Genomic DNA, 23580 nt, shown 5'->3' with positions numbered 1-23580 from the left:
AGTTTGCGTTCCCAGCAGCGTATGATGTATCAGTAAGTTTAACTTGATTTCCTGTTTGAAAAAGTTGTTTTAGGTTGTGGTTCCTAATTCTGAAAATTATCCTGAATTGGGAATTTAACAGGTTTTTAAAAATTAAATTTAACTTAGTAAGTTGTTAAAGAAAATAATGTAGTCATTATTACTACTAGTAATAATGATTGACTAGTATGATTATTACTAGTCATAGTAATCTTTTTATTTCAGGTATCCATGCTAACAATTTCATACTTAGGATTTGAAGAATTTAAAAAGTTGGATTTTAATTGGAATTTTTAACGTGAAAATGAGATAATCACAGTGAGGAAAGGAAAGGAAAAACAGAGCCTGAAGTAACATTATGGAAGTTTGTAGGAGTGGAAGGATGTGGTAATCCAGACTCTAGGATATATAATGCCATTTGTGATCTCTCTAAATTTTACATTTAATTGACACATTGAAGAGAGCGGAAATATACAAACTGTATAGGGAGTATTGTATTTTACCCTGATTCTGAAATTGATAAACATTAAAACTCCAAAAAATGAATAAGAATCTTAACGTCCTTTGAGAAGTCCTTTGCCTTTTAAAAATAAAACTTTAGGGCAACTGGGCGGCTCAGTGGTTGAGTGTCTGCCTTTGGCTCAGGTCTTGATCCCGGGGTCCTAGGATCAAGTCCCACATCAGGCTCTCCATGGAAGCCTGCTTCTCCCTCTGTCTCTGCCTCTCTCTGTGCATCTCTCATGAATAAAAAAGTAAAATCTTTTAAAAAATATAAAATAAAATAAAATAAAATAAAATAAAATAAAATAAAATAAAAACTTTAGGGGTGCCTGGGTAGCTCAGTCAGTTAATTGTCTTCAGCTCGGGTCATGATCCCTGCATGGGGCTTCCTGCTTCTCCCTCTCCTGCTTCCACTGCTTGTGCACATGTGCACTCTCTCTGTCAAATAACTAAATAAAATATTTTTTTAAAACCTTAAAGAACAATATAAGAACAGCTTATATGTGAGATATCAAAAGAAAGTAAGAGCAAATAAATAATCCTAAAATTTTTGTATTTTAATAGACTTAGGATGAAGTCTATAGAAAATAAATCTTAGATATTTTTGTTCCCACTCCCATCTAATCCATTCTGTACTTTTTAATATTTTGAACATTAATTCTTTCTGTGAAAATATGAGTCAATTAGTACAAATAACTCAAGATAATGAGGGAATTACAAAAGTCTTTTCTAATGTTGTTTAGAGTTCCACTATATCCTTTGTTGGTAATAATTGGATGTTATTTATAAAACTCAATTAAGCATGTGTGGATTTCTGAATCACAATCCCCCAACAGATTTAATTCTCTACAATCATTCAAAATGTTCCCCTTTCTGGCTCCTCACCATAGATCCACAAGCTAATAGGTTTATCTTGTTAAAAAGCAAAGGAACAAAATAAAGGAACAAAAACAACTTTTCACATTTAATTGATATTATTTCTAAAATTGAAACATATTAGGATTACTTTTTAAATGGAATGTAACAGAAGTAAGATGATGATCATTATTAATATTATTTTAATTTTTACTTAAAAGTATCTCCATTCTGTAGGGAAAAAAGTGGTGATTCCATACAATAAAGGTAATTCCATTAATCCTATTTTTTCCCCTCTTTTTGCTCTTCAATTTCTTTAATAATCCTATATTTCCTCAAAAATTACTATGTACTGGGGTGCCTGAGTGGCTCACTCAGTCAGTTAAGTGTGCAACTATTGATTTTGGCTCAGGTCATGATCTCAGGGTCTTGAGATTGAGCCCCACATCAGCATCCATGCTAAGCATGTAATTGGATTTCATATCATGTTCAGAGATTGTTCTTTACACAGAAATATTTTGTTTACCCATCTAGTAAGCCACTCTGTATTTAGATTTAGTGATATAAATAGGTGTAAATACATTTATAATTTTTAGTCATTGTTTTCTTTCCTAAAACTGAGTAACTATGAAATAGATTCCTTGGATTATCATATTCCTACAATGAGGCTTTGAATAATTTTACATTTCTCTTTGCCTCACAGAGATATTAGTCTTTTTAAATTGAGATATAATTGATATATAGCATTGCATTAGTTTCAGGTGCACAATATGATTTGATATTTGTCTATATTATGACAAGACCACAACAATAAGTCTAGTTAACATCCACTGCCACACAGTTATAACTTTTTTCTTGTGATAAGAGCTTTTAAGATCACTCTCTTAGCACCTTCCAAACATACAATATAGTTGCCTTGCTGTAATTTATATACCCATGAGTTAATTACTTTATAACTGGAAGTATGTACCTTTTGACACCTTCACTCATTTCTCCCCATCTTCCTTACTGCTTCTGGCAACCACCAAGAAAGAGTCTCTTTTCATATAGTCATACCCATTGATGGATTTTAAGTTCTTTCCCACATTAAATCAAGTCTGTGTTTCATACAATAGGCATAAAAAGACTATGTCCGGTGATTTTTAATTTGGAAACTAAAGTTGTCATTTAAATGGCATATGTCCCTGTTTTCTGTAATAGTGCCTGGGGCTCTAGGAATTCAGCACTATCAATGTAAGACAAGGACACGATACAAAAAAAGAAAAAAAGAAAAATAATGAGACAACAGATGGCCCCTAATCTGAGAAGGAATAATTAATATCTCTGAAGTAGCATAATTCCAAGTTTAAAAAAGCAATTAAAGTTTCATTGGAACACACACACAATATACATGGATATACATTTGTATTTTCTTTTTGATACATTTTTTAAAAATAAGACTTAATAAGATACAAACATCTGTTTTTCTATGGTTAAACATTTTTATAGGAAAATGGCATGCTAGATTATCGTTAAACTTCTATTTTTTATTTTTCAATCTTGGTAAAATGGACAGATATATTGTAAACAGCACTATTATAATGAACATCCTTCTGGCTGATTTTTGGCACACATTCAAAATTGTTTCCTTAGGAGAAGTTATCTTTTGCACTTTCACAATTTCTGGAATGGCGTTCCTTGATTAACAAACTGCTCTACATCCTAAATTTTTTTTCTTTGCATATTCTCTATACCCTTAGAAAACTGAAATATATTTCTTTCCATAGGATACTTTATTTTTTACAACCATCTCAACTAAGGGTTTATTACTGAAGATGTAGTCTTTGTCCTCCTCACTCTCTAATGCCACCGGGGACCATTGCTCTCCACACCCCTGTAAATGCCCTTGCAAACTTCCTTGTTCCTCTGAGGTTCACACAATTTACTCTCTGTCCTCTTTCTTTCCTCATGGCAGTTCTTATGGATCTGATTATGATTATGATTATGATTATGCCCCCCACTTTATTGAAGACTGGTACTTGCTTTCCCATCTTTCTCTACTTCAAGTATCACATCTACTCTAGGTAACATCAGTGCCCATGCGCTTGATATGCAACACTCTAGTCATTTATTTCCTTGATCTCCTAATCTCTATAATATTCTCTTCAAATATTACTCTCATGTCCACACCCTAGACTTTGTCATGCCTTGGAATTACTCTTTCTGAATCATAACTTTGGACAACTATCTCTATCCTAACCTTCCTTCTTAAAGCTTTAGTTACTTCTAATGTGTAAGAGTATTTTTTTATTCATTGGCTCTTCTAATCTGTAAATTCTTTTTTTTAAGATTTTATTTTTAAAATAATCTCTATACCCAACGTGGGGCCCAAATTTATAATCCTGAGAATAAGAGTCACATGGTCTACTATGAATTCTTTATACCCATTAGTTGCCACCCCCAAAACATACATACACCCATACACACACGTTCTTTTTTTGTTTTTTAATGACCTTTATGTTCATGATTTCAACAAATTTTTAAAAACATTTTATTTATTTACTTGAGAGAGAGAAAAGGGCACTTGAGAGAGCATGAGCAGGGGAGAGGGGAAAAGGGAGAAGGAGAAGCAGAGTCCCTGCTGAGCAGGGAGCCTGACACAGGGCTCAATTCCAGGACCTTGGGATTGTGACCTGAGCCCAAAGCTGATGCTTAACCAACAGAGCCGTCCAGGAGTTCCTCAACACATTTTTTAATGATGCCAAACTCCATTAAATTCTACTGTCCTGTGTTTCTTTCATCATTCATACCTCGATAAATTCTAGAGAGTCTATGACTGTCTGAACAATGACACATCCCTGCTCAGACCACTGAGGAATGCTACAGAAAATTCTCAAGTTTCCAAGAGATGCCAGTTCATCTGAGGACTGAGCTCTAATCAGCATTCCTATTACATCCCCTTAGTCTGTACTCCCATTTGCCACAATGACTATTTCCACTCCTTCAGCCTCTTCAAATTTTCAATTCTCACCACCTGTCCTCTCATGTTTCTACTAATGTGATTCATTAATTAGATGGAAACTCCTTCAACTTCCTGACAGCAAACCAACAAACCTGCCTATATCCATTCATACTCTAAGAGGATGCCTATAGTGTGTCCAAGTTCCCTGATCTACTAGGCTTAACCATATGAAAATGTCAATTCATGACCACTTTTGACCTCTACAAATGGCAATTTCGTATGTGAGAACCTCATAGTTTAGAATCCAGGACCCTTCAAATATCCTCCCAACCTCAAGATCTCTGTGGCTGGTTAACACCATTGCAAGTATACTCAAAATTGTTCCATTCACAAGGAAAAAATTGCTCCATCCACCCCATATGCCTTGATGACTGATTTCTCTCTTCCCATCTAGAGTCAAACTCTTGGTAAAAAAAAAAAAAAAAGGTTTATATCTGTTATTCTGTCTTTTCAGTCCCAATTTTTCCTCAAATCCACTGACATTTGGTTTATAATATCACTACTCTGTTCCTTCTCCTGTCCTAGGTCACCAATGATTCACTACTACTTAATCTAAATTTTTATCATATTTGATTTCTCAACAGTATATAACACTATGGATCACTCCTTCCTAGAATATCCTCTATCTTTCATTATTATATCACCCTTTACTTTCCTTCTTATTTTCCTCTGTGGTTTTCGGACTTCTTTATTCCTTGCCCATATCTTAAATGTTAATCTTCTTTAGGATTCCTCTCTCTGCCTACCTTTTTTCCTATTATTTCAATAGAGAAAAGTCTTGAGCACTTGCCATATTCCAGGTGCTAAAAATACAATAATAAATTTGACACAGTACCTGGCTTGTTCACTGCTATAATCTCAGTTACTAGAAGTACCTGGCATTAATATAAACATGGAAATCATTTTTAAATGGTAAAGTAAAACTGCTACATTAAAAGGAATGCATACTGAATGTTATTTATTCATGTTATGTTAACCTACCTACTCCTTTTCATATTTGTAACATATAAACTTGCAATTTGCCATCCCACTTTCATTTTACTTACAGAAAATTGATAAACAGATTTGATCTCTCATTAGCCTTTCCATCTCCTTTTAAAAAAAAGTTGTCAAATTATTGTGTTTTCTTTGATGATGTCTAGTTCTACAGGTCATTTTGTGAATATCTCATCCAAAAACACAAAAGTAAAAAATGAAAATCAGTCAAGATCATGTGGAACTGATCTAATTTTCTTAGCTCCAAGAAGTTTATAAACTTTAATTTTCTTAGCTCCAAGAAGTTTATAAGCAAAGTTATCAATTTTTATCAAATGCTATTATCAAACAACTTAAAATAGTCAAAAAGACAAAATTTATATAGACAAGGAAATTTTTAAAAGTTCTCCTCCTGGTGTGGCATTTAAGTGAAATACAATGTTGTTTTGTTTGTTTGTTTTTAGTTCTTTTGAATAGTTTTTTGCATATACAATATTTTAAATGTACAAATATTTTAAAGAAATAAGTAGTTTGCAATAATTATTTATTTTTTAGACTTATGAAAGAGCAGTTTGTAGCCTGAGAGTAAATATTGCCCAATCTATCCACAATTGATCTTATTTCATGAATTCACAGCACAGTCATATGCTGCTTCTAAGTTTACTAGCCATCTCAGAAAAAGTACCTTCCAAATTTCCTAGCTTTTGACATAATGCTGAGTTAAAATGCAGTCTTGATCCTCAGTTTTAGTAAATGAACCAGACACAGAATTTCAGACTCATGCATAGCGGGAATAGTGAGTAAATACTGAGAATATATCTTATGCAGACCAAGAATCTAAGTAATAATAAGAGGAACTCAATGTTCTTTTATTTCAACAATAACAACAATGAGTATACTCAACTCCTACCAAAGACTAAAATTGTAACTGGGTACATGGTAGGAGGTTAAAGAAAACCCGATTTCTGATAAAAGGAAGACTGATAAAACAATAAATAGTAACAAATGTAATGCAGTTTAAGATTCAATAAATGTTAAGTACAGATATAATCAATGTACTTCAGCAGCATTACCTAATAGACTAGTACTCGTGCTGGTGATATATGAAATGACTTTAGGTAGTATTTATTTTAATATATGAGAGAGAAAATACAGCTACTATATCAAACTCAGTATTAGGTGGATATTATTGCTTAGAGATGGGCTATTAGGTGGATATGATTGCTTAGAGATGGGCTACAATATTTCATTTTAAAAATTTAAGAAAATTGAATTACAAAATTGACCTATATTAGTGCTTACAGCAAAAAATTATAATGATTGCAATTGAAATTTGGAAAACAACTCAGAAAAAGAATTAATTGTAAATAGGACAAAATTTAAGCACTTCAAATAGAGCAGCTGAATAAGGTCTTTAAGATGAGTACATATTATGTAAACAGGGAAGTGAGAGAGGGCAATTCTAGACTGGTATCTTTAACAATGAAGAATGCTTCCCTCGTTAATGTAATAGGTGTTTTGTTTTGTTTTTGCCCAAGTTGACATCCTCAAGAAAATGCAAATTAGAAGCCCTACTTTTTAAAACAAACTCTCATTTTATGGGTTTATTATGGAAGGTACTTATACACTTCAGCACTCAGAGAAATAAATGACAAGCAAGCCAGGGAAAGTTTTGACTTTTAAGTTTCATTGTTGTTCCTTTTTATAATTACAACAACTAAATATTGCTTTGATAGTAACTACCTGAACTTGTCAACCATTTCAAGTTTATCAAACGGAATCCTCTGTAATTCTTGTAATTCAACCTCAAATGCCAACTTTTTGGCAAAATAATCTGTTCTCTCTAGATATTCTCTATTTTATGAAGAACTAATACATTAAAATCCAGATTACTGAAATACTCCCATTCCAAAATAAATACCAGATTAGAGCAAATAGCATGGAAGAAGCATCGGGTAGGAGATCATCAGAACACCTGAATAAAGATTCCTCTAGTTAATAGCTATGTATCATTAGACCATATGCAAGATCTGTTTTTATCACTGTACTGATATTTGAGATAACCACCACGAAAACTATAAAAGATTACAAATGTAAATGGTTATCACTGTTAATGGAATCCAGTGAAGGTGCCATTGAGAATATGGGCTGCCCGGGTGGCTCAGCAGTTTAGCGTCACCTTCAGCCCAGGGCCAGATCCTGGAGTCCCGGGATGGAGTCCCACTCAGGCTCCTTACATGGAGCCTGCTTCTCCCTCTGCCTGTGTCTCTACCGATCTCTCTCTCTCTCTCTCTCTCTCTCTCTCTCTCATGAATAAAAAAAGAGAGAGAGAGAGAGAGAGAGAATGTACTAGTAGGATTTGATAATGACTCTAGTGCCAGATGCAACTGTATAACAAATGACCAGGTGATTTTCTAGGGGTTTATTATATTTTTCTGACTTGGATTCCTACTCAAGTTTCGGAGAACAGATCTAATAGAATGGTATTGTGTCCTACTTATAAATGAATTGTCTCTTCCCCAAAGGATTTTGAGTCTCTCCAACAAGAATATTAATTTTCTGTCCTCTCCTTCTTTTGGGGGTGCTCTAAAGGTCATAGCCCAGATAGCCAGTGACATCACTATCTTCAGACACATGATTCAGGAATGCCTCTCCTAGATGGTCTGCTGAATGGTTTGACTATAAGTCTTTGGTTGCCATGGTTACTCCACAAAATATTCAAAACACTTAATTGCCATGTACTACTTCTCTGAGTTTTGGAGTTCTTCCAGATTCTCACACTTGGACTGAAAATAAAATTGTTTTTTAGTAAAATTCCACTCAGCAAAATTTACTTCCCTGTTCCCACGCTTCTGTTTTACTAACATGCCCTATTGGTCATTGCTGTAGTAATTTTGGATTAGGACCTGTGCTCCACAGAGGAAAATGTTCATAAGTAGAAGGCAAGGAACTTAGGTGGGCTCAAATCATTAGTACTTTTATGTTCTTGAGTAAACCCTTATAGCCTCAAGTGAAAAATGGGCAAATCATATTTACCACAAGAACCTTACATAGTGTGGGGTGGATCAAGTGTTACGGGGTATGCTAAAGCTCTTTAAAAACTCTGAAGTGCTGTATAAATGAAAGCTATTATCATCATTGCTATTATTGTTACAATTGACCTGTGCCTCACCCTTCTACCCTTCCACTGCACCCTTTGTTCTTTCAAACCTGTTTGAAATAAGGTGGGGCATTTTTGAGTAAAGGATCACTCCTTATCTTCATAGAGGCCCTAAGACTCTTAGGGGCCCATGAGGCTCTGATTACACTATGTAAGTTTTATCAAACACAGACAGAAAGAGCTCCCAACAATTAAGATAGCTTATCAGATATATATGAATGCCATTTATATTGAACTGAAGTAATATAGTCACTCTCTGGCAGGTATTTTGCCATTGCAATGTGATGATGAGTAATAGGAAACTGGGGCCACGAGAACTATCTGTACACTTGGTTACCCTAAAGACAGGAACTCCCAAATGAATGCAACTTCTATGCAGTGGCTAGACTGCCTTGGTCAGAGCAGAGTGTTTACACTTTTCTTTTTTCTCTTTCTTTTTCTTCTTTATACTTTTCAAACCATCCCATTTTGTTCAGCAGGGTCAGCCAGTCTGCTTCATTCAAGCCTGATAGCAATTGCTAACCTCAAGCGAGCACTTGCTATCTCTTCATTCTCATACCTCCGTAGGCGTCATCTGCATTTTAGAGGTTAATAAGCTCAGGCTGTAATAAATGAGGTGAGTTCACATGATTAGTGAGTGCAAAGGCATTTTGTCTGAAAACAACTAAGGCTCTCTTCAGAGAGCTCGTGAGGCTGCTGTGACCAAAGCAACCTTTAAAAAAATAATAATAATAATTTGAGAAAAATATTGCTAATTTTCTGTTGAAGACTATGTGATACTTGCAGGATTGGCTAGAAGAGGTGGAATATCATGTAAAAATGCACAAAATAGTGTAACACTGTGTTGTCTTCAAATATCTTCTTAAGAGCCTAACTCATAATAGTGTCTGATGCGTGCACTAAGATGAAACCCAAGTTATCCCGAGAACTTTCTTAATATGTGACAGATCACATACAGACCAGATTAGACACGTGCATGGGCTATTGAGAAAACCATCTGGGTCCTGAAGAGAAAGTGAGAGATTTTTCCCCTAATTATCTAGATAATGTCCTAATTCTTGACTTCCTCTTTTCAAAGTGATTCTGACAAATTATAGGAGGATGAGACTAGACCCGATCTTTTCACTCGTTACCCCATATGCCCTTCACTCAAATTTCATTGTCTCTGCAGAAAGCAAAGCAATGTCAGTCCAATGAATAAACTAGAATTTATTGCCCATTTTGGGCCAAACACTTTGTTTAACATTGCTGTTGTAACAAGAAGAAAGGCGGAGAACACGGGCAAAGAAATAAGAGATTTTTTTAAAAAAGCACAATGGCGATGGCAGATGGGCCAATGATTTCTATCTTCTGATTATCTCTATTTTCTCAGTGAAATGGTTTTAAAGCCATCAGTTGAGGGTGAAGATGAAAGAGGAGGTATTGCAGACTTGAGAAGAGAAGATATGAAATAATCGTCTATCTCTCACAGTAGGAGAAAGAGAGAATAAGAAGGCATGATGGCTAGGAAGTACTGAAGCCAATTTGAGGTAGTGCTCCTACAATTTAAAATGAGACTCATAAGCAAAATTAAGCTTTTTTTCCCCAGCCATATTTGTATAAACACAAAGTAGGTATAAAGTTGTATTTAACCAGGGTTGGAGTTTTGCTACCTGATTATGACATAGAGAGAGAAGATTACAGGACTGAGGGTGTATGCAAGGAATGAGTATACTTAGGGACCATGGGATTTATGCCAACTAAAAGAGCAATGCCAACATGATGGTGATGGGAGACAGTGTAAAGATAATAGGATGAGTGGATTATGAGTCCCAGCGGGGTTGAAGTCAGGGTATTAACACAGTGGGCTGGAAAGAAGACTGGGGTAGTTGCAGAGTTGGATGATTAAAATTTATATTATGGAGATATTGAAGCTATGGGTAACTATAAGATATAGAGCCTAGTACAAGACTGGGAAGCTGAAGTAGTGAGAAGGACAGAGTGGCACAGATAGCCAAAATATGAAATAGAACATGGCCCATACAACAAAGTGGCAAATAGGTAGAAGAAACTTCAAGGTTGTTTCTACCTAGGGTGGGATTACAGTGAAAGGAACTGACCCTTAAAAGAGGGAGAAGACATTCGAGAAGCACATTGGAAGGTTTCCAGAAATGGAAATACCAGCTGCTGCAAAAAGAGAAGGGTAGGAACACAGAGGAAGAAAGGATATTTAAGGCAGAGGGGATGCTGTAAACAAAACAGAAATGGGCAAATATAAGGAAGAGATCGGCGCATGTGATGGGAAGGAAGAACCCAAAAGTAAGTTAGACAGTAAATGAAAGACCCTTCTTTCAAAATTCTAAATTATGTCATGATCTTCCTATATTTAAAGTTGTCCAGTCATCATCAAGACTTTGCCATCGTCATCTTCAGGGGCCCGTGATTTGATCCTTGCTTGTCTCTCTGGCTGAATCTTTTCTACTCTTTCTTGGACCCACTGTGATCTGGAACCCTGGCGTGATTTCTCCCAGGAACTCAGCCAAGCTCACCCTGTTCCATCTCTAGGAACTTGCTGCCATCTTGTTGCTCTTTCCCAGTTCTTTGAGAAGCTTCACAATTAATTTCTCAATTCATCTTCACAATTCATCTCTCAGCTGAAATGGTGTCTCTTCAGGGATAATTCTCTGCTACTCAATTAAGCAGCCTCTCTCCCCAGCCTCTAGTCACTCTCTCTATCTATTGTTTTGTTTTCATGAGTTGAAACTTATTCTTTGGCTTGTTTTATTTTTATTTCTCCTTCCACTAGCCTGTGAGCTTCATTAAAGAAGGAACTTGCCAGTCTTGTTTGCCACAGTTTTTCCAGCAGCAGAATCAGTTCTTAGCATATAATGGGAACTCTATAAATATTTCCTCAATAAATGATTGGATGAATGAATGAATACTAACTCAAGAGCTTATGGTCTGCATAATGAGAAATATCTGAGGGTTTTTGAATGAAAGAATCACACTATTAGAACTGTATAATTGGAAAATAATTCTGGAAGCAATGCTGTAGAATGTATTTGAGGGGAAATTATCTGGCAATAAAGAGATCTATTAATAGCCATTGTGGTTGTCCAGATGAAATACATTGAATGCCTGAAGTAGGATGGTGTTAAGGACATGCAAAGAAGGGCCCAAATGGAAAAGACAATTCAGAGGTAGATTGAATTTGTGAAGCAGTTTGTGCAGAGGGAGATGGCCTATGATTTCGAGGTTTAGAGAGTGGGTAACCTAGAAAATTATAGATCATCTTATTAACACATATATTTCCTTTTTAAAAATGTGATTTTAAAAAGTAAAGGGAAGTAAAGAAGAATACAATAAGAAACAAACAAATTAAGGTAGAAAGAGGGCGATACAATAAGAACAAAGCAAAGAAACAAGTAGAAGGAAGAGAATCAAAAGCCACTGAAGAAAGGCAAAGAGAAAAAAGAAAAGATTGGTGAAAATGTGGAAGAATTATAACATTTTTACATTGTTGATAGGAATGTAAAATGGTGCAGACACTTTGGAAAAGTTTAGCAGCTCCTCTAGATGTTAAGCATGGAATTATTATATGACCCAGGAATTCCACTCTTAGCTCTACATGAAAAAGAAATGAAAACACATGTCCATACAAAAATTTGAACACGAATGCTCAGAGCAGCATTATTCATAATACCCAAAAAGTAGGAACAATCCAAATGTCCGTCAGCTGATGAATGTACAAAATAAAATATAGCATATCCATAAAATGGATAAAACAAATATAAAAACAAATGAAGTCTTACCTCTCCCTATGTAAAACAGTATGGAGGTGATAAATGCTATCACATCAATACATTTTGAAAATATTATGCTAAATAATAGAAGACAAATACAAAATATCATCTATTATATGATCCAGTTTATGTGAAATGTCCAGAATAAATAAATCTGTAGAGGCAGAAAGTACATTAGTGGTTGCCTAGAGTCAAGGAGTTAGGAAAAAATAGAAAGGGACTATTAATGGGTACAGAGTTTCTGTTTGAGATGATAAAAGGTTTGAAAAATGATTATAGTGATAGTTGCACATCTTTGGGAATATAGTAAAAACTGTTGAATTGAACAATTTAAATTAGTGGACTCTATGGCATATGGATTATATCTCAATAAAAGTACTAAAGCAATAAAGGAAGGAAGGAAGGAAGGAAGGAAGGAAGGAAGGAAGGAAGGAAGGAAGGAAGGAAGGAAGGAAGGAAGGAAGGAAGGAAGACTCCAAAAGACTCTGGAAGCTCAAAGTATGTTTTGATTAAATGTAAAAACTCCTGACAGTTATAAGTTATTGTTCACTGAACCTGTCAAAGTTACCTTCCTACCATTACCCTTTCCTTTTGACACTCCTGTGACTTCTCCAGCAGTTTCACATCTTTCTTTCAATAGTTCCTATGACTCAAGAAAGGCTTTACTTCATTTTCTTTCACATTTAAAATTTTACTTTATTTATTTGTTTTTATTAAAATTCCAGTTAATTAACATAGTATAGCATTGGTTTCAGGAACAGAATTTAGTGATCTATTACTTACATATAACACCTGAGTGCATCCTAACATGTGCCCTCCTTAATGGCTATCATCCATTTAGCCCATCCCCCACCTAACTCTCCTCCAGCAACCCTCAGTTTTTTCTCTATATTTAAGAATCTCTTATGGTTTGCCTCCCTTTCTGTCTTTATCTTATTTTATTTTTCCTTTCCTTTCCCTATTTCATCTGTTTTGTTTCTTTAAACTCCACATATGAGTGAAATCCTTTATTTCATATTTCATGCTTCAATGTTCAAAACAAGTCCTGCTTTCTTGTGGAGGTCAAAAGTTGTTGCTAAATAGCAGTAGGAAAAGAGATGACTAAGGATAAATGATGCTTAATTAAAAATATTAGTAAGACAAGGGAAAATGTACCAATAAAACTGAAGCAGTATTGGCCAAAGTGGGTGCAGTACTGCTCTGGCCAATCACCTTCTCTTCAATGGCCCTTGTCAATGGGCTACGCATTCTTTTTGGTCCTTATCAGGTTTTAATTACTTCAATGCATCTAAAATTTCCTTCAAGGAATAGTTTCTCATGGACCTCACCATGTAAATTTGGGTTAATGAGCAGATACTTGAAGAGCAGCACTCTCTGACCTTGATTATCCCCTTTTGAACTTTTATCAGCCAAAATACCAGTTATTTTAATTATGACATCAGTCAACTTTTCATTTATGAAACATTATGTCTTTCTTATTTGCATAATGTGGAGTTATAGAAACAAGACACACAGCTTGTCAGAACAAGAAACATAAAAGCAAGCACAAATCTCCTTATTTAATCTTTTGCACAACTTTTAGTTAGTATTTCTACTCACATCACAGATTTTATGTAAGTCTTATCGTATCTGGTGGTACAATTAAATCATTATCATCATCACTGCTAAGCCACTGTCATTATGAATAATAACACCGTCACCTTGTGATATTTGCATAACAACAGCTTTCTTCCAGAGTTATTCTACCTTCTTTGGGCAATGGATTAAAAATCCAGCCAGATGATTCACCCTTCTTGTCTTGTCTTAAACTTTCTCATACTCATTATTGTAGTTCTTTCCCTACGGATGCTCCAAAATGTGATTATCTGATAATGCCTACTTCTGAAACCTGAGATTTCTCCTGAAGGCTCTGGTAGCCCCCCTTATCCCAAACTTAGATTTTCTTATCTGCCAGAATTCTCCATGGAGATTTTCAGGGCTTTGCTAGGTTCTTAAGTCTTAAGGGACTTCCCAGTCTGTGCATAGTTTCTGGCCTGTGTTATTGCCCAAGGTCCTGGCACCAGTATTTACTTCTTTCCTTTGTAAGCAACACATCTACCATCCAGCACACACTTTGACCAGCTCATTCCACCTCATCTATGTACAAACTCCTTGGTATCCTTTCTCTGCAGCTTTTGATAATAAAAATAATAAAATAACCAAAACTCCTAAGTCTTCACCATGTTTTAATTACTATTCTAAAAAAAAAATTACTATTCTAAGTGTTCTTATGTATATTAACTCATTTAGTCTTCGCAATAATCCTACAAGATGGGTATTATTACCCCCATTTGGTAAAGATTTGGTAAAGGGAATCTTTACCAAAGAGGTGGAATGACTGCCCAGGGTCCCACATAAGGGGAACCAGGATAAGAAATCAAGTAGGCTGGCTACAGAACCCACACTCTTTTTTTTTTTTTTGTATATATATTTTTTTATTGGAGTTAGATTTGCCAACATATAGCATAACACCCAGTGCTCATCCCGTCAAGTGCCCCCCCCCAGTGTCTGTCACCCAGTCACCCCATCCCCCTGCCCACCTCCCTTTCCACCACCCCTTGTTCGTTTCCCAGAGTTAGGTGTCTCTCATGTTCTGTCCCCCTCTCTGATATTTTCTACTCATTTTCTCTCCTTTCCCCTATAATCCCTTTTACTATTTTTTATATTCCCCGAATGAACGAGACCATATAATGTTTGTCCTTCTCCAATTGACTTATTTCACTCGGCCTAATACCCTCCAGGTCCCTCCACGTCAAAGCAAATGGTGGGTATTTGTCGTTCCTGATGGCTGAGGAATATTCCATTGTATACATAGACCACATCTTCTTTATCCATCATCTTTCGATGGTCACCGAGGCTCCTTCCACAGTTTGGCTACTGTGGACATTGCTGCTATGAACATTGGGGTGCAGGTATCTCAGTTTTTCACTACATCTGTATCTGGGTAAATCCCCAGCAGTGCAATTGCTGGGTCGTAGGGCAGATCTATTTTTAACACTGAGGAACCTCCACACAGTTTTCCAGAGTGGCTGTACCAGTTCACATTCCCACCAACAGTGCAAGAGGGTTCCCTTTTCTCCGCATCCTCTCCAACATTTGTTTTTTCCTGTCTTGTTAATTTTCCCCATTCTCACTGGTGTGAGGTGGGATCTCATTGTGGTTTTGATTTGTATTTCCCTGATGGCAAGTGATGCGGAGCATTTTCTCATGTGCTTGTTGGCCTTGTGTATGTCTTCTTTAGAACCCACACTCTTAACTACTATGAACAACCTCTTTCAGAGACAATGAACCCTTCAAATCATGTGGCCATGGCTCTGGCAGAAAGAAATCCCTTTATCTCTCATCTTTTAATCCCTGAGGAAAAATATTTTGGTCATATAAAGCATTTAAAAAGTTCCAGGAAAAACAATAGATGCCAGTAGAGCTGTCTAAAGGGAAGGACTTGAATCTATACCTTGGTAAAAAATTGTGACATTGGCTAACACTGATAAGAGCAAGAAGAACTCATTCCTTTCTGCTGAGCTTTAGTTCAGGGAATACCTCCCCATGAAAGTCTGGATAATGAGCTACTCTGAATGTAACCAAAGGTAGAGGAAGGATCAAAAATGCTTTGACTCTTTGTGAAAAGTTTCCTAGACACTGCTCAGCTTTGCTTTGGCACAAATACCTCAATGGTGAGGTCACTTATAATTTTTGTTTGTTTGAGTGTCAAAGGCTTCTCTGAGGCTGGATTCTCCTACACTACAGTGAATCTGTTTTGTCATCTGGCTGGAATAAGTCTGACCAAAATTAAATTCTTTGAATTAGAAGGATTAGGATGAGGGAGAAGCTAGAAAGGAAAGAGAAGGAGAGAATTGTCCTTTAGAGATTTTTGTGTAAAATTTGTAATTGTGGGGCAGCCCGGGTGGCTCAGTGGTTTAGCGCCGCTTTCAACCCGGGGCCTGATCCTGGAGACCTTGGATCAAGTCCCACGTCAGGCTCCCTGCATGGAGCCTGCTTCTCCCTCTGCCTGTGTCTCTGCCTCTCTCTCGCTCTCTCTGTGTCTCTCATGAATAAATAATAAAAATAAAAATCTTTTTAAAAATTTGTAATTGTGTCTTGGGCAGGAGGGAAAACGAGTGCTTAAGTTCGTTTTCCCTCCTGCCATATCTGAAGAAATTCATCTCTAGCAAAACTCTCAGCTGAAAAGAGTTTTTGTGTTAGAAATAGCGTAGGGTTGCCTCCTCTTTTACGACACACTATTTTATTTAGTAGACAAATATTTAGCAAGTACCTATGAGGTGCAGGCTCTACCAATCTGGAATAACCACTGATATCAGCCATTGAAATTCATCAGTGTGTAAGTTAAAATTAGATTAGTACTGAAAAAAAATCAGGGAGAAAACTTATTTTATTTTTTAAAAAAACATCTAGGATTAAATATTTTAGAGCATGTCTCTATAATTAAGAAAATGTACTCAATCAGTTTTTCAATTTCAACGCATACATAAGACTATAATTCAGTCACAGTGATGTTCCTGGTGTTAGAAGTTCAACAGGAAACCACACCCTTTTGATAATGAGAATTCTGTTGTGACATAAACTTCCTTTCTATGAATGGTTTTCCGTATCTGACTCAGAGGAGAAGACAATGAGAAGGTGGGCCCCCTATTTTCAAGCTTTAAAAAACTATCATTATTTTCCAATTATTATTTCCTCCGAAGAGAAATCATTAGTCCTTTTCTGAAATTCTTTTAGAATTACTCCACAACTTTAGTAGCAATTTGTATGCACTGTGTTGTCCCTCCCCTATAAGACTATAAGTTCCTTGAGAGGAAGATCTATTGATTCTGCATTATATTCCATTATATTCCATACATGTTTACTGAGTTAACTAATGAGCACATGCATTAATTAAGTTTACCTCTATTCTCATGCATAAATTCTACTTTCTCATGTATGTCCTGGAGAAATCCTTGTCCTTGTTTCATGTTTTTTTTACCTTTGTTTATGCTGTTCCTCTGCCTGTCATACCCATCATTCTTGCTGATTCCTCCTTCTCTGCCTCCAAAAGCCGATTCAAAGGATAAGTTCTTTAAGGTAAAACCATTTGTACCACTCATTTCTCATAGCTTATTGGATAATTCTGTCATGACATTTATCACTTGAATTTTACTAGTTACTTAGCCACTAGATTACACGTTCTTAAAGATAGGAGACTATGTCTTATTCACCTTTGAATCTCAAGCAGAAAATGTTTGGCACTCAGAAGGAACTTGGTAAATGTTAACCGAATGAGTTCATGATTATCCATGATCTTCTGTTAATAAAGATGGTGAATATTTTCGTCAGCAATTTCCTTACCCCAGCAGGACCCCAGCTCTTCTAAAGATACTTCAGATGTTTGCAGATTTTAAGACTCATGTCTTACTATGAACCAAAGAGTGGTAAGCACTTTGGATCCTTCCAGAAACACAGCAGGACTCAGAATTAGTACTACCTGATTGAGATAGTTATCAGAGCTCAGGTTGATGGTTCTGGGGTGAGGAAACTGCCTGTGGCTTCTTTGCCCAGATATAGGAATAAAGAAGTATCCCTACTTTTTCCAGATTATTGATGCCAAAGTCCCACCCTCAGTTGATATCTTCAATTATTTAGTGGGGATCTACTTTCTACTTTACCACAACCAGCTACCAATCCAGAGAAGGTGATTCTTTCTTCTGCTTTTCCATGTATAATTTTAACAGATCAAGAATTGGTACTTTTAACTTTCAGAGCCATATTCTTGCCCATTTCTCCTGTGGATGATATCTTCCTAGACAACCTATGCCAGTCAGCCTCATTCTAGCCTGCCTCAACTCTGTAATTGTTCAGATTTAGTCTTTCATGCTTTTTGCCATACTTACATACTTTGGTACTGTTATTGCTTTGGCATTTTTCCTTTAATTGATTCCTTATTTACTCAAGTAAATTTAGCCTTATTGCATCTGATACCATTTATTAAAAATCACAGGTTTGAAATCCTATAACCCTATGAAATAAATATACATAAAATACATCAGTGGTTCTCATATCACAAAGTTCCTGGGTCCAAAGCTCTGAGGGTCACTATTTATTTGCTTGTTCATTATATTAATAATCTTTTTGGTTTACTTACTATTTCTTCCTTACAGTTCTATTTTCTTTTCTTCAAACTGTCCTATTTTAGATGCTCTTCATATGCATTACAGATTACTTGTTTTATCACATGGGGATTATAGGATTAAGTATAGAGTTCTGAAAAAAGTCCCCAAAGCCCAAAATCTAGTTCCAAATCTCCCAAAATGCAATTTTGAGGTTTTATCTTTATTATTATTTGAGTATAGTTGACACACAATGTTATATTATTTTCACTTGTACAACTTAGTAATTTGACAAGTTTATGCATTATGCTATGTTCAACACAAGTATAGCTACCATCTGTGCCATTACATTGCTAATACCTTATCTTTTTTTTTTTTTTTTTTTTTGCTAATACCTTATCAGTGACTGTGTCCAACTTGGAGGTTTTACTAATCATTCTGAGCCTCTGTTAGTTCATGCTAGAATGTGAGGAGTGACCCAGATGCCCTCATTCTTTGAGGTTTTTTAGATTTGAAGCACATGAACCAAATATATATTGTTAGTTCATTTACAAAGAAAAAAATATTTCAGAATACTAGCATAATGAACCAGGAAGTCTATGAAGCAGTAGTCAACTATAGTATAATTCTGACTTTTTAAAAATATAAAGTCAAATACCAATCAGTGATATTTTTCATTGACAGGATTTTTATATTTTTTTTTATAGAACAATATATTCAGATGTTACTCAAACACAATATGGGCTAAACATGAATTCTAGGGAAAAAAACAAACCAACCATTCTATATCAAAACTATGCAAAACTAAGTTTTTAGTATTTAAGTTTTGTTTGACTTTAATATACAACTCTCTCTCTCAAAAGGCCTGCAATACTGGGTAGAAGGACAAGTTCACTGAGACCATGGATGACAGCCCTTATTGTCACAGCTGTTGTGTTGGTTCTAGCAATAATCATCGGTCTCCTTGTTTATTTTTTGGCATTTGGTAAGAATCTTTCTCATTGTATTCTTTTGAAAATTTGAAGATCTACTCAATTTATTTCAAAACCTAATAATATTCTCTAATATTTTGGAGTGTAATTTTCATTGCAATAATATTTTGCTTAAATGTATGCAAATTTTGCATAATGCAGTATTAATTTACATAAACTTCTCTACATTTGGGAAATGAGTATCCTTTTTGTATAAAAATAACTTCCAGCATTTAAAATTTGAACTGGTTCACATAATATTATCTCTTAAATAATACAATACATCTTATGTTATTATATGGCTTAATAATGTTTAACGTACTGAAAGTAAAAACATTTTAGTAGCAATTCTGACTTCAAGGTTAATTTATGAGAATATATTGCATTCTATCATGATCTAACTAACAGCTTAAATTTATGAATTATCACTAATAAGTAATAATTTTATCATAAAACAACTGACAACCACATGACTATGAGAATATGTGATCTTAAAAATGGATTAGAAATAGTTGCAAATCATACATATGATAAGGGATTAATATCCACAATATATAAAGAATTCAAATAACTCAATAGCAAAAAGACAAACAATCAAATTTAAGAATAGGCTGAAGACCTGAATAGGCCTTTCTCCGAAGAAAGCATACAGATGGCCAATAGGCACGTGAAAAGATGCTCACCATCACTCATCATCAGGGAAATGCAAATCAAAACCACAATGAGATATCACCCCATATCTGTTAGTGTGGCTAGTATTGAAAAGAAAAAAAAAAAAAAGCAAGTATTGGCAAGGATGTGAAAAAAAAAGGGAAAACTTGTACACTGTTAGTGAGCATATAAATTAGTACAGCCGCTATGGAAAACAGTATGGAAGTTCCTAAAAAAATTAAGAATAGATCTACCATATGTCAGGTAATCTACTTCTGGGTGTCTGAAGAAAATGAAAACACTAATTCAAAAAGATAAATGCACCCCCAAAGTTCACTGCAGCACTATTTACAACAGCCAAAATATAAAAACAACCTAAGTGTCCATCTATGGATGAATAAAGAGGATGTGATATATATGTATATATGTGACATATATACATATACATATATATACATATATATATGTCACACATATATGGAGTATATACAATTATTATGTTGCACACCTGAAACTAATATAATGTTATATACACATTTTACTTAAAAAAAAAAAAAAGGTTAGAGAGAGGTATTGGCCACAGCTATCGTATGTTTAATTCCCAAGAGTTCATCCTTATAGGACTTTTCTGCATGTTATTCCTTCTACTTTGATATTTATACAACTCAACTGAATTAAAGAGAAGCTATCCATGTTTGTTCTCCCTTCCAGATCAGAAATTTTACTATTACCAAACCTCGTTCCTGATCCCCAGTATTGAATATAATCCTGACTTTTCAGTTGAACACTCAAAAATGAGACGAGACCTGAAACAAAAAGTCAGTGATGAGGTAAGTCTGTCATCATTCCAACTCTGACAATACCATGGTGAAGAAGGTTAAAATAAAGAGATGAGTTGAGAACATATCAAATTGTACCTATGTTGGTGATGCCAGATAAAATACAGAATGCTCAGTTAACTTTTAATTACAGATCCTCCCTAAAATATATTTCATTCAGTGTTTTAAACATGTTTATATTAAAAATTATTCACTGTTTGTCTGAAGTTAAAACTGAACCATATTTTTGTCTACTAATCCTGGCAACTCTAACCAACATTATCTCAGGAAAATTGGAGAAATACATTGGACAAAGAATAATTGCACCAAAGACCAAATAATAGAAGACCGACAGAAAAAGTGAATAGCTCAAATATAAAAAATAAAATCATTAGAGTTATCTGAAAACATAACTCCATCATTCAGGCACAACATTACCATGTATGTGACCCTGATACATTTCCCATTAGGCAACTTACACTAAACATTTATTCCTGAAAATATACCACAGAACCATAGAGACTAGCTCTTCCATTAAAGGCTTCAGTTGTGCACATAGCTTCTACCAAGCCTAGCACTGACCAAAGATGACAGACCATTCTTGCCAGGTTCACAAATATCTCTTAATCCATTTCCCAACCAAAAGCAGAAGCTAATGAAATGAGTTAAAGGATGCAACTGAGTAGGGTTAGCATGTCTTTTCAAAAATACATCCAAAGGAAATTTTGATTAAGGAAAAAACGATCAGGGCAGGGTATTATGTTGTATAAAGCAATATGTTGAATAACAAACAGTCTAAACTTTGAAGTAAGGACATCTAGATACATATTCAAATTTTACTTCTTGATAGTTTATGAGCTGTGGAAAAGTTACTTGACCCTTCAAAGCTTCAACTACAAAATTTTACCTACTTCTCAGTTATTCTGAGAAATGGTATGTTGTGAATAAAAAGTATAAAATTTATATCCGAATAAATATAAGCATCTGTTTTCTGTGTTCTCACAGAACTTTCATACACCTATGCTAAAGCGCTTACCACCTTGTTACATCATTATTATTTGTATGTCAGTGCCCCTCTGAATTTGTGAAGGGCTACGCCTATTTATTATTATATTCCTGGTGCCTGTAACAGTGTCTGTCTGCCACATGGTAGGACCATAAAAATACACTTCAAGAAGATAACCATAAACAAAAGGCCAACTTACTAGAATTGGCCCTCTCCTGTAGAGTATAAATGGAGACAACATAAATAAGGGAAGTACAGTAATTTAGACCACAAGTTAGCATTTTTTTTTTCTGTGAGATGCCAGATAGTATTTTCAGCTTTGCAAGCTATTTGGTTTCTGCAACTATTCAAATCCGTCATTTGTAGTGCAAAAGCAGCCATAAGCAATACATCAACAAATGAGTTCAATAAAATTTCTTCAAGGACACTGAAAGTAGAATTTTGTTAAGTTTTAAGATATCGCAAAACATTATTATTATTCTTATTTTTTCAACTATTAAAAAAAATGTGAAGACCATTCTTAGATGATGGTCCAGGCAAAAACAGTGGCTGTCTAGATTTACCCTATAGGCTATAATTTGCTGACCCTGATTTAGACTGTAAGTTACAGTTCTAGGAAATATTGTCCTGGAATAAGTTATTAAAACCATGCCTAAAATGAATTTTACAAACTTTGTGTGGAGTTCAATAATCTCAAATGTTTATATGCTAAATTGGCATGGGTAATACATAGTTTACAAAGCTATGATTTTAGAGAAATAACAAAAAAGTGGTGAAATTGGAAAGAAAATGGAAGGAGGCAGACAGAAAACTTAAAATTATATATAAGATCTATAAAGGTCATATATAAATGAAAGTAGAAAATATGGAAGTACATAACCAACAATGCAAATAGCAGGTTCTCTATACAGCAATTTAGAAATGATTTTGTTACTTTTCATTATACTTTGCTGTATTGGTTGCTTTTTATAACTTTTTACAATGAACATGTATTTGTTTTGTCAAAAAATGTACGTGTATATAAAACTATTTCCTTAAAAACAAATTTCCCTTCATAATCAGCTAGAAGGAAATCAAGTGGTCATTCACTTTTTAAAACCTATTGACTTCTTTATAAACATGCTCACCAACCTATCCAATATGATATTTACATGGCATTTTACCAGGAAAAAAATGACAAATCAAGTTATTTGAGTGAAAAGTATATATTCAACACACAACCAGTTTCAAATTTAGCAGCTCTCCTGATTTTTGAAGCTAATTATTGAGACTCAGGTTTACTTAAGGTTTGACATATGGTCAGTCTGTTTTTCAAGAAGCCACCTTGATGAGTCAATGGTAATAAACAGGTTTGTAAAACCACAGATTCTGTATTAAGCTGTGGTTTTAATAAGAAATAATTTCTTCTAGGATTTTATACTACAGAAAAATTATCCCATTGAGGAAGTCTAAAATGGCATACAAATGGCACATAGTTTTGTCTTATTCTAAGTAATCATTTCATGTATTTTTCTTGATAAGTATATTCTTTTTAAGAAAATACCTGACAAATATATATTCTCTCCTTCACTTACCACAGGATCAAAACATGACCTAAAACATTTCACTAAAGCCTACAAAACTGATCCTTCAATCATACCCATGATGATGATAACTGAGCTTGAATGATAATGGCTGATAATTCCATACACAGCCAATTTTC

The 23580-nt window shown here is 34.9% G+C and overlaps 1 protein-coding gene across 1 annotated transcript in view; it reads left to right on the top strand.

Moving 5' to 3' along the window:
- The first annotated feature begins 10753 nt into the window (after nt 1-10753).
- LOC121474077 (transmembrane protease serine 11G-like) overlaps nt 10754-23580 on the top strand; it is a 36265-nt gene continuing 23438 nt past the window's right edge. The window contains exons 1-3 of the mRNA XM_041726883.1: nt 10754-10808; nt 19292-19417; nt 20766-20884. Coding sequence (XP_041582817.1) covers nt 10754-10808; nt 19292-19417; nt 20766-20884 — 300 coding nt within the window. The remainder of the gene's footprint in view (nt 10809-19291; nt 19418-20765; nt 20885-23580) is intronic.

Source organism: Vulpes lagopus, chromosome 12 (genome assembly GCF_018345385.1).
Source record: "Vulpes lagopus strain Blue_001 chromosome 12, ASM1834538v1, whole genome shotgun sequence".
Taxonomy (NCBI): domain Eukaryota; kingdom Metazoa; phylum Chordata; class Mammalia; order Carnivora; family Canidae; genus Vulpes; species Vulpes lagopus.
Note: the sequence above shows the minus strand (reverse complement) of the source record. Positions and strands in the feature narration are given on the sequence as shown.